The 15,832-nt window shown below is 35.7% G+C and overlaps 1 protein-coding gene across 1 annotated transcript in view; it reads left to right on the top strand.

Moving 5' to 3' along the window:
• The window catches only part of LOC126814436 (protein prune homolog 2), a 164,792-nt gene that overhangs the window by 97,675 nt on the left and 51,285 nt on the right, over positions 1-15,832 (top strand). Inside the window, exon 10 of the mRNA XM_056099899.1 lies at positions 9,464-9,517. Within this exon, the coding sequence (XP_055955874.1) occupies positions 9,464-9,517 (54 nt within the window). The remainder of the gene's footprint in view (positions 1-9,463; positions 9,518-15,832) is intronic.

The following is a 15,832-nucleotide window of genomic DNA, read 5'->3' as shown; positions in this document are numbered from 1 at the left end:
GAATTTACTTTTGAAGCCATTTCAATTATGGTTGTCATGTGATCACTGTGCCGTGTGTCTATCATGGACGAATGAATAAAAACATTGGCAAGTTACCTGATAGAAAAAACCTACAAATTGTGTTATGAAGAAATACCATTGTGCCGTATCAGCATATATCCATCGAAAAAAACGAATACAGTAATTTATTCAGGAATATTACTGACATGAATTTCAAGCCGGTACGTGAATTAAATATAATTTTTTTTTCCCGAACGGTGTACCTGTTTGTCATTATTTTTTTGTAGTAATTACATGTAGTAGAATACAATATTTTTCATAATAAATTACCAAGAATTATTATTGTTGAAGTCTAGTTATAATGAATGGAATGGAAGCTTAAAATTTTAAAAATCAGTTCCTATCGGAACCCCATTTGACCCAATTCTGGCCGGTTCGTTTCAAAATGGATTAAGAACCCTGCTCTATATGAAATTTATATGCATCATTTAAACATGCATTATGCAAGAGCTAAATCTGATTATTGCTAATTTAGGCTTCAGATGTTATAGAAATTATAAATTAGATCTTTTTTTAAAGGCTCAATACCACTCTTGTTGTAACTGAATAATATGTCCCAATCTTTATTCTGGTCAACAAATTGTACTATTTTACAATATTCCAAGTAATTGACGATACAAATTTCATCTTAACACACCATATTTAAAAATTTTGAAAAATCCAACATAATGGTTTGAAACGTCTAACGTAAACCTTTTCAAATGAAACTTCGATTTAAAAATATTTTCGAACCCTCTGGACAAGTAAAATAGGATGTAATGGATAATTTACACAACAGGTAGGACACTTAAACATCTAGTACTTAGATAGAGATATTATTTATTTTCTGGAGCTTTTAAGCCAGCAAGAGTGTTATTGTCCCTTTAAACAACAAGTCCAAAATCAACTCTGTAGACCCACGGATGGCTCGGCTACAGCTTGGGTTTAAATATGATTTCACTGATTGATTAAATCAAATATGACGCCCCATGCGGAGATTATTAACCGTTACATTGACGTCATCAGTTAGATCGAGGCTAAATGATAGAGTGTACGAAGCGATATATACGGTCTTGATATTATGTTCAGTTGTGGTTAAAATGAGAGTTTGGATGTTGGTATTATACGCTCTTTTGTCACTTGCATTTACAGAAAAATTGATAAACATCGCAGCTAACATCACCCCAGTTGAATTGCAGCCCCATTGGATCACTATAGTGTTTCCTATTTGTCTGCTTCGGGAGTCACGTAGTCACCTTACAGTACAAGAGTACACGCAGGCTAACAAGAAGTCGGCTATAATTATGCCTCATTGATTTGGTCCATTCCTTTCAAACTTTCGCTTCTTATCTATATAATAAAAGTCTTATTTTTAATTTGTAGTAAAAATAAAAATAAATGTGATACGAATTGAACTGCAACCCCATCTCAAGCCATTGAAAACGTTACTTGATAACGAGATTATGTACGTGGAGTTAACGCCTGTCAATCAAACGATCAGCCAAGGTGAAGATATATTTGACTACCATTTCTAGTCAAATATTACAACGATGATAACTTTGTTCAGAATAAAGTTATTTGACTGAAATTTTCAATATATTCTTCTTTCATCATCTACTCTTGAACTGTTATAGCAAGAATGGCCAACTCTCTATAAAAATCTCCCATAATGTATCTTTAAAGACCACATAAGACGGCAAAAAAAATTTTTTTCTACGTGTAGCCAATGATTACTACATCCATTTTACAGCAAGTTCACACCAATCTGATTAAAATTAATTCAGCTATTAACGATTAAGTATCTGACAGCCAAAAACGGTTTTCAAATTTTCATTAACGACCTTAATCCGATTGATTGGCTAGTGACGTCACAGGCACTACACATAGTATACTCAGCCAAATTAAAAACTTGACACTCAGGATTTTTGGGACTAGATTTTTAATATTTGGTGTAAGGTAACTATTTTAGTGTTATGTAGTGCACAGACGACCTTGACATCAACAGAAAGCAAGAATACGTCTCGCCGAAAGTCCTTGACATTAATAACGTTCGTGATGTCACAGTACCCCCCAAAATGAAATTCACAGACTTGGAGAACAATCGGAATAAAGTGTTTAGTAATGGTTGTGGCCTCCTCTAGCGTCTCATACTGCCACACAACGTCTTCTCGTGGATCTCAGAAGATTAGTAAACACTACCCGAGGAAGACGTTGCCACTACTCAGCAAGAGCATGTTGAAGGTCCTGCAACGTCAGTGGTGGATTCACTTGCTGACGAACACGTCGACCCAGTTCGTCCCAGATGTGTTCAATAGGATTAAGCGACGGCCAATCCAGGACTTGGACACCGGCATTTCTTAAAAAATTCTGGGTAGCAATTGCTGTATGGGGTCGAGCATTGTCTTGTTGAAACGTTAGTCCAGGCCCATGTCTCTGCATAAACGGAAGAAGAACAGGTTGCAAAATCTGATCCCTGTACTGGACAGCATTTAAGTTCCCTTGGACAACAACAAGAGGAGAACGTCCATGTGCACAAAAAGAACCCCAAACCATGACGCTTCCGCCACCAAATCGGTCAACTTCTCTTACGCATACTTGAGCGTAACGTTCACCTCGTCCGCGGTACACTCGGGCCCTGCCATCGACAAATCTCAAAGTGAATCGAGATTCGTCACTAAAGACAACCGAATTCCACTGTCTTTGAGTAAATCTTATGTGTCTTGTGGCCCACACAAGTCGGTTACGGCGATGAAGAGGTGTCAATATTGGTCCATTATAGGGCCTCCGAGCTCGAAGGCCAGCAGCCTGCAAGTGATTTCGAACAGTTTGTGCAGTTACCCTTCCACCAAACATCTCTCTACTTGTGGAGGTTGCAGTGACAAATCTGTTTCTAAGGTGACGTAATCGTATTGCTTGATCTTCCTGGAGTGACGTCACACGTGGCGCTCCCGCCCTTGGGCGGTCGGCAATAGTTCCAGTTTGAAGCACTCTCATTCTAAGATTAATTATTGTCTGGCGTGAACAATTAAAGGCTCTTGCAACAGTGACCACAGACTGACCAGCATAGAGTCTACCTATAGCACGTAGACGTTCTACATTTGAAAGGCGCGGCATTTTCTAACAAAGATGAAAATAACAATTTTAATTTGTTTTTCCAGTTCAAGTTACTTGTGCGTGTTCAGTTTAAGCAAACTTGCATCGATTGACCTCACAAGTTTGTGTTTACACGTGTGTTTTTCAGGTTTTTCATCTTTATACGCTCAAAAGTCACGTGATCCACGTGACTTTACAATTTTATGAAATTAAAGGCTACTTACTATCGTTAGAAACACTTTAAAATTTATTTGACTTACCAGAAAAAAAAATTTGTTGAAATTCATCAGTGTCAAGTTTTTAATTTGGCTGAGTATATATACATTATACAATATGTCACTGCCTGTATAATATTTCACTGTATAAACACACCACCAGTTGACAAGTGTGTATTTGTCGGCCCAATTAACATTGGACTGGCCTAATCATTAACTCGTAATTATGTAAGCTACATATCACTATATAAGTCAAATATTGACTGCAGTACAACGATTTTTGTTATACCTAAATCAAATCATTTTGCATCGTTCGTTCGTTCAGTCAAAAGACACGTCAATTCAATCTGGGAATTAAATCTCGTTGAACTTGACACATACAGATTCCGGCTGGATGACAAGATCTACACAAAGACAACACTCAATCACCCTAGAAGAGATATTTGTAGACTTATATCAAAGCTAAGGGTGAAAGAGCGGCTGCGAGACTACAAACACCAAGTCATCATCTGTGAGTGCGGAGAAGAATGTACCACCAACCATGTCCTGGTAGACTGCGAGGTATACAAGGAGGAGAGAAGGGAACTAGTGAGAACAATGGAGTCCAACAACATACCATTCAACACTAAGAACCTACTCTTCCCGAGACCAGATCTGAAACTGCAAATCTTCGAACAAATCCACGCCCTAATATAATGGACACAGTTGGACTAAGTAGAATAGTGAAGTAAGAGGGGGTCACGGTTAGACGGGCCCGGCATCTAAACACTAAACTACGTAGGGGATTTATAAAAAACTGGCAGGATAATGGAGTAAGGGGGAGTCACGATCAGACGGACTCGGCATCTAAACACTATTCCACCAAAACAGACACCAAACCTACAGAGTGGGATAAAGGAGTAATGGGAGGTCACGATAAGACGGGCCTGGCACCTAAACACAAACCCCACAAAGATGACATCTACCAAACTAGCAGGATAGTGGAGTAAGGGGGAGTTACGGTCAGACGAACTTGGCACCTAAACACTATTCGGCAAATAGTGGAGTAAGGGGAGGCCACGATAAGACGGGCCTGGCACCTAAACACTAACCCCAAACGATGACATCTACCAATCCAGAAGCAGACGAGATCATCTACCAAACGATATGTTTTATATTAAATAAAGGGAAGAACTTCCCACTAAACCAAATCCATGGCCTAAGGCCAAATAGAAAGATTGCAAAATCATATTCTAAAAAACAGGAATCAGCTATGTCTTGTCTGCGATATCACTTATGTGGAAGCAGACGTTAAACACCAAGAACGAACGAACGAACTTAAGCCGACCTTTGTTTGCGATATCACTTCGGTGGAAGCGGACGTAAAATACAACTAACTAAAAACAACTTAAGCCGACCTTTCTCGTCTTGAATTGTAATAGATTAGTTATTTGTGACTAGAATATTTCGAAGTGTATTTTAAGATGCTGTATTACAAAACAAATTATTCCGTAGTCAGTTGTTTTATTTAATTAGGGGATTAAGGAGTCAGTCATGCCTTACTGAATACACACAACGGCTGTATATAGGTAATTAAGGAATAAACATTCCGAATATTCATTCGGTCACTGTGACGTCACTGGCGTCGGAGGGGATTAAGAGTGTTTTCGATAATTGGCCAAGTCGTTTTTGCGACTTTGAGTGAAGATAGCTGAATTAATTTCAAACAGATTGGTGTGAACTTGCCCAAAAGTGGATGTAATAACCATTGGCTATATGTATCTCAAAATTTTCCGATCCATCTTATGTGCACTTTAATTAGAATAATAAAGAATCATATTGAATTTCAGCAATTTCCATTAATTTATTCTGTTTATGGCCCTTGTTTCACTTTGCTGCACCTTGTGAATGCTCTAATGACAAAGGTTATCATCCGATCTGTATGAAATTTATACGCATCATTTAAATTAGTGACACAAAGAAATCTAATGAATTTCAGCAATTTCCAATAATTATGTCTAGAGTTATCGCCCTTGTTTAACTTTGTTGAACCTTGTGAACATTCGAATGATGAAAGTTATGATCTAATTTGTACGAAATTTATATGCGTCATTTAAATTAGTGAAACGAAGAATCCTATTGAATTTCAGCAATGTTCAATAATTTCTTGTAGACTTATGGCCCTTGTTTCACTTTGTCGAACCTTTCTGGACGCTCGAAATGAAAGTTATCATCAGATCTGTATGAGATTTATATGCATTGTTTAAATTAGTTGAACGAAGAAGCCTATTGAATTTCAGCAATTTCCATCAATTACATCTAAATTTATGGCCCTTGTTTTACTTTGTTGAACTTGTGAATGTTTGAATGACATAAGTTATAATCTGATCTGTATGAAATTTATATGCATTATTAAAACAAAAAATCCTGTCGAATTTCAACAATTTCTGTAAATTGTTCCCAGAGTTAAGGCCCTTGTTTCCATTTAGCCGAATCATTGCCATATTAAGAGAAAATATAATAGTTAAAATTGACAAATTATTATAGTCAAAATGGCAAAAATGGCCATTTTCGAGATTTTTCACTTGTGAATATCACATTACACAAAATCACTATATTAGTATCAAAACAAACCAAAAAATCTAGTTATGTTTTTTTCACTTTCTACTTTTCGCCTTTGCAAATTCACTATAACTTTTTCCTCTTTGCATTTTCAACTATCAGAATTTCTCCATTGTATTTTCCACCACCAAAATTTCTCCAATCAAACGAACAGAGGGCGTGGTTCCGAGTTCAGTCGAAGTTGACGTCATAAGACGTTAGTATTTATCTTCTCGTTTAAAATTACTGCTCGTTGGGTTATTTATAACTCTTAAGAATTGTCCTATTTTATTTACTATTTTTTGGAGAAAAAAAAAATGAAATAAATTCGGTATCATGTCGGACAACGTTTTGTTTAATGAGGTATATCATCGAACCTTGAGGTTGGCTCATTGTATAAATAGACCGGATGAATCTTTGACAGCAAATTGGCATGAATGTGAGCGTATTGCTGGCGTTATATCAGAAATAAGTGTAACTGCCTTAATCAATTAAGAAAAGCTTTTCAGTTATTAGACGATGTAATAAATTGCAAATAAGACAATTAGGACATGGTACAAAGTATTACGTTTCCTCAGGAAGAGTTGATCCGCCAAAGTTATTTATTCCACAAGAACAGTTACAATATTTAGTTGATAAAGATCTGTAATTTGTGGAAAATAAAAAATTAAAAAATAAAATATCCCCGAAAAGAGGTATTAATTATTGTTTCACTGGGTTGGTGTCCCAGAATATTTTAATTTACCTTTTCAATTGATCATGATAAAGTATGGTAGTTGTGATCGAAACACATGCAGCAGAGCCTACTGTCCACTGTCAATATTAAAATCTAATGGATTAAGTAGTTGTCATCAGACATGAAAGTAAAAACATAAATTATTTGTTCTTTTCACATTGACTGGGGGTTAAATAATGCGAAACTAGAAACAAAAGTTATATTAAAGATACATTATGGGAGATTTAAATAGAGAGTTGGCCATTCTTGCTATAACAGTTCAAAAATAGATGATGAAAGAAGAATATATTGAAAATTTCAGTCAAATTACTTTATTCTGAACAAAGTTATCACCATTGTAATTTTTGACTAGAAATAGGAGTCAACTCTCTCTTCACCGTCTCCGAGACGGGCCGTTAACTCCACCTACATAATCTCGATTATCAAGTAACGTTTTCAATGGCTGTGGTACTGTTAGCCTATTCGGTTTGAGACGGGGTTGCAATTCAATTCGTTTCACATTTATTTTTACTACAAATTAAAAAAAAGACTTTTAATATATAGATAAGAAGCGAAAGTTTGAAAGGAATGGACCAAATCAATGAGGCATAATTGTAGTCAACTTCTTGTTAGCCTGCATGTACTGTAACTGGTAAGCCTACGTAACTCCCAAAGCAGACAAATAGGAAACAGTGATCCAATGCCCAATGGGGCTGCAATTCAACTGGGGTGATGTTAGCTGCGATGTTTATCAATTTCCATAATTTTTCTGTAATCGCAAGTGACAAAAGAGCGTATAATACCGACATCCAAACTCTCATTTTAACCACAACTAAACATAATATCAAGGCAGTATATATCGAACTTTCAATCAAATTACATGCAGCCTCGCTCAACAACGGCCTCGCTTCGTACACTCAATCTAAAGTTTCTGAGAGTATGACGTCAGTGTAACGGTTAATCTCCGCTTACGACGCCATTTAAAAATTTAATCAATCAATGAAATCCTGGTTAAATCTAAGCCGAATCCAAGCCATCCGTGGGTCTACAGAGTTGATTTTGTGCTTGTTGTGTAAATAAAGATCTAATTTATAATTTCTATGACATCTGAAGCCTAAATAAAGACTTGCAATAATCAGATTTAGCTCTTACATAATGTATGTTTAATTAAAATACAACTAGAAACAAAAGTTATAGTAATTAAAGTTGAGAATTAAAAAACAAGCCAATATATAGGCCTAATAAGTTTTATGTGGTCTTCAATAAAAATACAAATGTGACGTCCTCTTTTGACTTTGGCGTACACACATATGGTACCTACAATTAATCAATTACCAATAAAATAAAACCAAGTACGAACAATCCAAACCATTAGACAAAATTCGAAGTCCTAAAAAAATGGTATAGGCAAAATAGTGTAATAAGGCAAAATAGTGTAATCAGCATATGGACTGTTCACCGTGTACAAAATACACGAAATAACATATTACGTTAAATATTGTTTTATATAATTAATTAATCAGCAGGAGTTTTTAAAGTCAAAACCTGGTAGGCCTACAGCGCAATGGACTGCCAGAGTTAAAGCCCTTGATCACTTTTAAAAATCTTGTGGATGCTCTAGAGGCTAAAGTTAATATACGATTGACTTTAAATTTATACACAGTGTTTAAGGTCATTAGAAGAATAATCCTATTGATTGTCAACGACTTCCGATAATTACTGCCAGAGTTATGGCTCTTGATCACTTTGAAAAATCTTGTGCATACTTTACAGACCATAGTTATGTTCTGATTGATTTTATATTTATAAACCGTGTTTACACCTATATGCAATCGTTTCAATCAATTGACATTAGATTGATACAGAGTTGAAGGTCTTAAGACGAACAAGTATATTGATTTTCAATGATTTTTGATAACTTGAACACCTAAATCCATGATATTAAGTATTTTGTAAACTCAACGTTAGCATGGACCCAACAAATTCTAATGATTTTCTGATAATTAAATAATGAGTTGTTACTCATCAGATTTTAGTGTATTATAAATGTTTCATTAACGAAAAAAGTAAAAATTTGCGACAACTCTTGTTGACTGCCCGAACGATTTAGCTGAGCTGTGGGCGTATGTTTTGTTGCCTGGCAACCTCTCTTTACCATTTTGACTGATAATTTTGCAATTTTAACCATGATATTTTCTCTTAATATGGCAACGATTCGGCTACATATGTTTCAGTTTGTACAACCTTGTGAACCCTTAAGTGACGAAAATTATATTCTCATCCGTACGAAATTGTCTTGTACATGCCGCCAATTATCTACAAAAGAATAAATATGTGACAACCCTTGTCGACCGCTCGGACGATTTAGTTGCTGTGGGCGTATATTTCGTTGCCTGGCAATCTATGTTTTCTAGTTAAGTTTTATAAAAGTAAAGACCCAAATGTTTTAAATGTTTCATGTACAACAATGTTAATAGTTAATCAATAGTTGCATAATGAAGCTATTATGTTAGAAAATTGATCTTGATGTTTGTTATTAACAGTTTGTTGTTTGCTATTAGATTAGAATAATGCACTGCCAAATTCAATGTAACCTGCTTCTCCTTGCTGTTTCCACTCCCTATAAATGACAAACACATAATATACAGTTACATCTAGATACAACATGAAAAAACATGCAACATTATTTAATTTAATGTATAAATATATTGTGGAAATGCAGTACGTAATTTTTTTTTTTTTTTTTTTGCAATTATATTGACTTCTGTTTTAATTTAGATATTGATATAAATATATTTAAATGTAACCTGATTACTTATAGGATATATCAGAGATTATAGCTGCTGATTTAACTCCAGTAGACCTAAATAAAAAGGTACATAAAGAACACATAGAAACAGATTTTTTACTTCAAATTTAAATCTCAATCCCAGAGATAACTTTACCCTTCGTTTATCTCTGGTAAAACTTGCCAACCATAAGCTCTGCACCCAGTGGCTTCTGATTGGCTCGATTTGTTTGAATGAAATACTGCTGATTTCTCGACAATTAGGCATCGGTTTGTTGCATGAGTTACATTAATGATCCTTGGAACATTCTCCATATCTTGACATCAAAAGTTCATTCGAAAACAGCCAATTTGATCATTTGCCGGTAAAATTTGCCGGTATACATGAAATTTATGAAGAAACTGAGCACTGATCTATCTTGGATCTTTGTGAAGCGACCAGCGGAAGGATACATCAAGTGACATTCCAAATGGTTGACATATGGCCGATGAGTTTTACCAGAGATAAACAAAGGGTAAAGTTATCCCTGGGATCAAGATTGTATCTATTTCTAAGTATTCCTGATACCTTACTGTAGGTTGGATGTAAGGCCACACCAATTTGATTTTTGTTTGTCTGAATTCCTGCCCGTAATTTTGGTCATTGTAATTTTTATTTAAAAAAAAAAATCATGCTCCTGTTCACCAATAGCAGCTACTCCTCATTTCAAGGCTTTTGATCAAAATATATTAAAATTAAAAAGAAAATACTGCACATCTATTAACGCCATATTGTCATTTTTATTCTGTGGAAATTTATTTCCTCATGTCATTTCAACCCGTTGTGCTCTCACCCTCATATTATTATCCAAGGTGCATGGTCACATGTTGTTTCTTTTAGTAATACAGTCATTTGTAAAATTATTGGTGAATGGCAAATAGGCTGAAGTTAATATCCAATTGACTTTAAGGGGGTTGTCATGTCTAAGATTCGCACTAACTTTTCAAACTATTTCTCGGTGATACTTTAGTACCTGTCTCCCTTTCCCCTAAAAACATAAATCGTCAACAGAAAGAAACGTTCACATCGCCAGATAGGTCAGGATTGTCTGTCAAAGGGAGGGAATCCCTGACCCTGATTGATCTAAAAATAGTATCCAAATTTGTTTTGAACGTCACGGTAAGTAAAGTAGCTCGTCTTTCTTTGTTTCTGCATCTGGTACACAGAAACTAGACTAGGAGGAATTCCTTCGATCTCGAATAACCAGTCTTTTGATAGCTGCCAATCACGAAAAAATGGCTCTATTCGTTTTCCTTGTTTTTCATAAACTACACTGACAGGAGTGGCAAAGTCTACTCATAGCTAATTCTTGATATTTTGTCCAATTTTTTTTACAAATTGCATTACTTATTACACGAATACGTCACAATTCGAAAGGACCTTTTTTTGTAAACCAAGGAAAACGATGAAAAAAAATACAAGTTCTACTCAACCGAATTTAACAAACTTGTCGTCAAATTGAAGCTTACATTCGGAGGAACATTCCTATGAGAGAATTTGTGATTATATGAAATAGATTTTATTTCAGACCGGTTTACATAACGACCTATGAATTATTTTGATTTTCTGGAATTTTGGCATTATTATTGGCACCATGAAAAAAATACTCCCGTAATTTTATTAAGCACTAGATTAGCTATTTGCATGCCAAAAATTATTTAATTCGGATCAGGCAGGACAGAGAACTTTTGAAATTTATTACGAAAATTGATCATTTTTAAGCTGATTTCAAAATTTAATATCTTTATAAACACAAGGAATATGTGCCGAAACAATGACTTGAATCGCAGCTTCAGATGTCTATTTAAAGATCATACCAAATTTATTTGGAGCAGAGTTTGAAAATAAATTGTGAAGTTACCATAGATTAGACATGGCAACGCCCTTAAAGTTAAGAGACGAAGAATCCTATTGATTTTTAACAGTTTCTGATAGCTACTGTCAGAGTTATGGCCCCTGATCACTTGAGAAATTTTGAGGATGCGTTAGAGGCTAAAGTTAATATAATTTATATACGGTGTTTATATACAAATTCTAATGATTTCTGATGATTACTTAATGGGTTGTTACTCTTAATTGGGGGGTTGGATGGCCGAATGGTTAACAGGTGCACGCTGTATCATAAAGCCTGTCATTGAGTCAACTGGCGTGGTTTGAATCCCCGGTTGTACGTGACAAGGGGTAGGGACGCCTGTCCAACCTCGTGGGTTTTCTCCGAGTCCTCCGGTTTCCTTCCACTGCTAAAGACCCCTACGCGCATGCGAATTATTGAAATAAAATTAAACCATATGTTAGTCCCGAAATGACTTAGTTTGTGTCGAGTGGACGTTTAACCCCATTTCTCTCTCTCTCTTTCTCTCCGTATCCTAGAACACGAGGTGTATATTTAATGTGATTTTAAACATGATAAAAACAGAAATTGACAATCCTTCAATAGAAGAATGGTATCGTTTAGAACGGGGTTTTTGGTGCTGGAAAGTGCATATAGTTTACTTTCAAAACATCGTTCAATAATTGATAAAAATCGTTTAAGATTTAGTTAGTACTATGACTTAATTTAATGGTAAGGAGTTTAGTTTCTCCGAGAGGCGTTTAGAAATGGACGACCCGTTCACTTATTTACCGTGTGTACTTATTAGACGAGCCGTTTACTTTCCTGAGATACGTTGAAAAATCAACACACGGTTAATTTATCTACAGTGTTGAACTATTAGATGAACCGTTCAATTTCCCACGAGCCGTTTATGCGATCGGTTCATTTTGATTACGATTATTTACATATGAAGTACGAATAAAAAAGGTGAATATAAGGCGAGCTGTTTATTCGATCGGTTTATTCAATGTAAATCGATTATTTACATGTGAAGTATGAATAAAAAAGGTGATCACCTTACCATGGTTGTAGTATTATTTATTATCCATTATCCTATAAAATTAATATTCCACCATTGACAAATATAACAAAAATCGGTAAATCACTTCCCAGGTAATTATACAATTGGAAATGGGTAAATCACATGTATCTTTTTTAAATCACAAATGAATTTATGTAGTCTTCCATCTGTACACGTGGCCAGAAGTCAACCTCACAATGGCAGTGCGATAATCTCGCGAGACTGTACATTACACTGGCGCCAAAAAAAAGTCACTGTCAATCTCTATAGACAAGCTGTCGCCCATTTTTAGACAAGGTTATCGGAATAGGTTCAAGCATGAAATGGGCTTCAATGATGTTACGTAATCACTTGATTGGGGGCAATAAAATGCAGAACAATTATTTTTGTTATACCTGAATCAAATGATATTGCATTAAAACAACATGTCATTTCTGTCCCGCGTCATTTCGGTTCCAACACAGACGGGCGTTTGGACTCTGTATGACGGTTCAGACTTACTTAATGACTTTTCGGACTCTTGTCTGGTGACGTTTCGGACTCGGATGACTAATAAAATGACTGTTGAAAATGTGTGTGAGAAAGCAGGGGACTATTAAAATGGGTTCGTTTGTTTGTCCAGCCGTCTGTCTGTTTGTCCGTCACACCTTTTGGGACACAATAACTCTCTTTCTAATTGAGCTAGAATGTTCAAACTTGGTGTAGGTGTTTATTAGGTCAATACCTTGATGGAATTCAAAGATGACCATTTTCCGCTTAGAGTAAGCGGAGATAAGCAATTTGATTGGTTGATGCTTTGGGACACGATAACTTTAGTTCTAATTAAGTGAGAGTGTTGAAACTTGGTGTATAGTTTCATTACATCAATACCTTGACTAAGTTCGATAATGAGCATTTTCTGCTCAGGGTAAGCAGAGCGATAAGCAATTTGATTGGCCAAGATTTTGGAACACAATAACTCTCCTTCTAATTGAGTTAGAATGTTCAAACTTGGTGTAGGTGTTAATTGGGTCAATGCCTTGATGGAGTTCGAAGATGAGCATTTTCTGCTTAGGGTAAGCAGAGATAAGCAATTTGATTGGTTGATGCTTTGGGACACGATAACTTTAGTTCTAATGAGGTTAGAGTGAGGACACTTGGTGTATAGCTTTATTACATCAATACCTTGACTAAGTTCGATAATGAACATTTTCTGCTGAGGGTAAGCAGAGCGATAAGCAATTTGATTGGTCAAGACTTTGGAACACAATAACTCTCCTTCTAATTGAGGTAGAATGTTCAAACTTGATGTAGGCATTCATTAGGTGAATCTCTTGATGGAGTTTGATGATGAATATTGTCTGCTTACAGTAGGCAGAGATAAGCAATTGGTTGATGCTTTAGGGGCACGATAACTTTGGTTATAATGAAGTGAGAGTAATGAAACTCTGAATATAGATTCATTATATAATTACCTTGACTAACATAAAAACTCTGCTTTTAATTGAGGTAGAATGTTTAAACCTGATGTAGATGTTCATTATTCGAATGTCTTGACTGATTTCAATGATTAACATTTCAAGCTAAAGCTAAGCACAGCTAATCAATTTCATTGGTCGATGCTTTGGCAGAAGATAATCTTGATTCTATCTGATAGAGAGTGATGAAACTTGGTGTGTAGTTTGATTGCTCGATACTTTTGAAAAAAATAAATGTGCGATTAATTAATATGTGTCATCTATTTATTTTGGGATTTCGGCGGGGGGACATCAGCCTCACTGTTGGCTTGTTTTTTTTTGGTTTTTAAAACAAAAAATTACTTTTACGGGAAACGATGATAGAGAACCTTAAGTGCAACTAATGTTTTATCATTTGGTAGAGTCTTTTAATAACCATGTGTTTCATGTTAATCTTTTCTTTCATGTTTTGAATTCTAATAAATTCATCAGCTACTTTTTATACAGTCCACTCTGGGTAATTCGACCTCTGTAAGTTTTGGATTACGACATCAATCAGCCGCCCTGTCATATGATTTCCATTGAATCGACACCGTATAATCCGGCCTTCAATTGGTGGGTGTGAAGCAAACACTTGCCGATCAATTATCCGTGAGATTAAAACTGGATGGGTGTGAAGCCACAAAAGATTAACAAGCAATCACCAATCAATTATCTGTGAGATTAAAACTTTGTTGATTACTTTGATAATTTTAATCTCTTGTACGACAGTTGTGACAAATACTCAAGAATATCCACTAATTTTCCCCCGAATTCACAGTCGTAAAAATATTCCTAGCACCTGTTGGAAACATTCGTTGCGCATGCCGATTGAACCTAAATAACCTATAAGTTTGGTCACCCTACAGATCTCTTCGAACCGTTTGACGACGACCTGGGGATGTTTGATTCACAGTCCGGAACGTCCTATTCAAGATGCCTACGCATGGGATTGAGAGAATTCAATTCCGGAACGTTCAATCGAGTACGCCCATTATCAATGAACATGTGATAGCAAAGACAAGAGTGCGATCAACTGAAGACGGCGAAGAAGATAAATTAACGACAGACTTGACCTATTCAAAATACCTACGCATGTTAAATGAAATAAAAATTAATGTAATAAAATTTTGAATGTACAGAAAGGTTTATCATTTTTAAAGGGAATAAAATTCTGGTGATTCAAAGTTCTATGTTCGAAGCTACATTATAATAATACTTCCGGTTTTCGAAGTTACAATATTTCCGGTTTTGAGAAAACTGGGTATTCCGACACTCTGCGTAATCCGACATATTGTAACTATCCTGTACGATGTCAGATGTGACAGAGTGCAATGTATACATATTACAGATATCAAGAAATAAAACTTTCTTTTCATAAACATTCAACATTGAAAATTTTGCAGTTCCTTGAGAGATTTATACGGTGCGTGATCCACGATTCACCAAAAAGTCGTAAGTCTGAAATGCAAGGGGCCAAAATGACATGTAATCTTTTATACAGGCATGAGCGGATGGCACCTAGGCAGGTAACTACAGGTGGGAATTATTAAAACAATAGCATTTGACCAATCAAATAATTAATGTTGTGTGTGTGTTAGTTGTATTTTACGTCCGCTTCCACCGAGATGATATCGCAGACAAGTAATTAATGTTAGTAGTAGTAGTAGTAGTATCCTGGTGTTTAACGTCTGCTTCCACATAAGTGATATCGCAGACAAGAAATAGGAGAGCAAAAGCTGCTTCCTGTTTTTCAAATATGATTTTGCAATCTTTCCATTTTCGGCCTTAGGCCATGGATTGGGTTTTATGGGAAGTTCTTCCCTTTATTTAGTAAAAAACATATCGTTTGGTAGATGTTTTCTTCTGCTTCTGGATTGGTAGATGTCTTCGTTGTGGGATTAGTGTTTAGGTGCCAAGCCCGTCCTTGTCGTGACCTCCCCTTACTCCACAATCCCACTCTATGGGTTTGGTATCCGTTTCTTTTGCGAAA

The sequence above is a fragment of the Patella vulgata genome, chromosome 3 (assembly GCF_932274485.2).
Source record: "Patella vulgata chromosome 3, xgPatVulg1.2, whole genome shotgun sequence".
Classification (NCBI taxonomy): domain Eukaryota; kingdom Metazoa; phylum Mollusca; class Gastropoda; family Patellidae; genus Patella; species Patella vulgata.
This window is presented reverse-complemented; position numbering and strand designations above follow the sequence as displayed.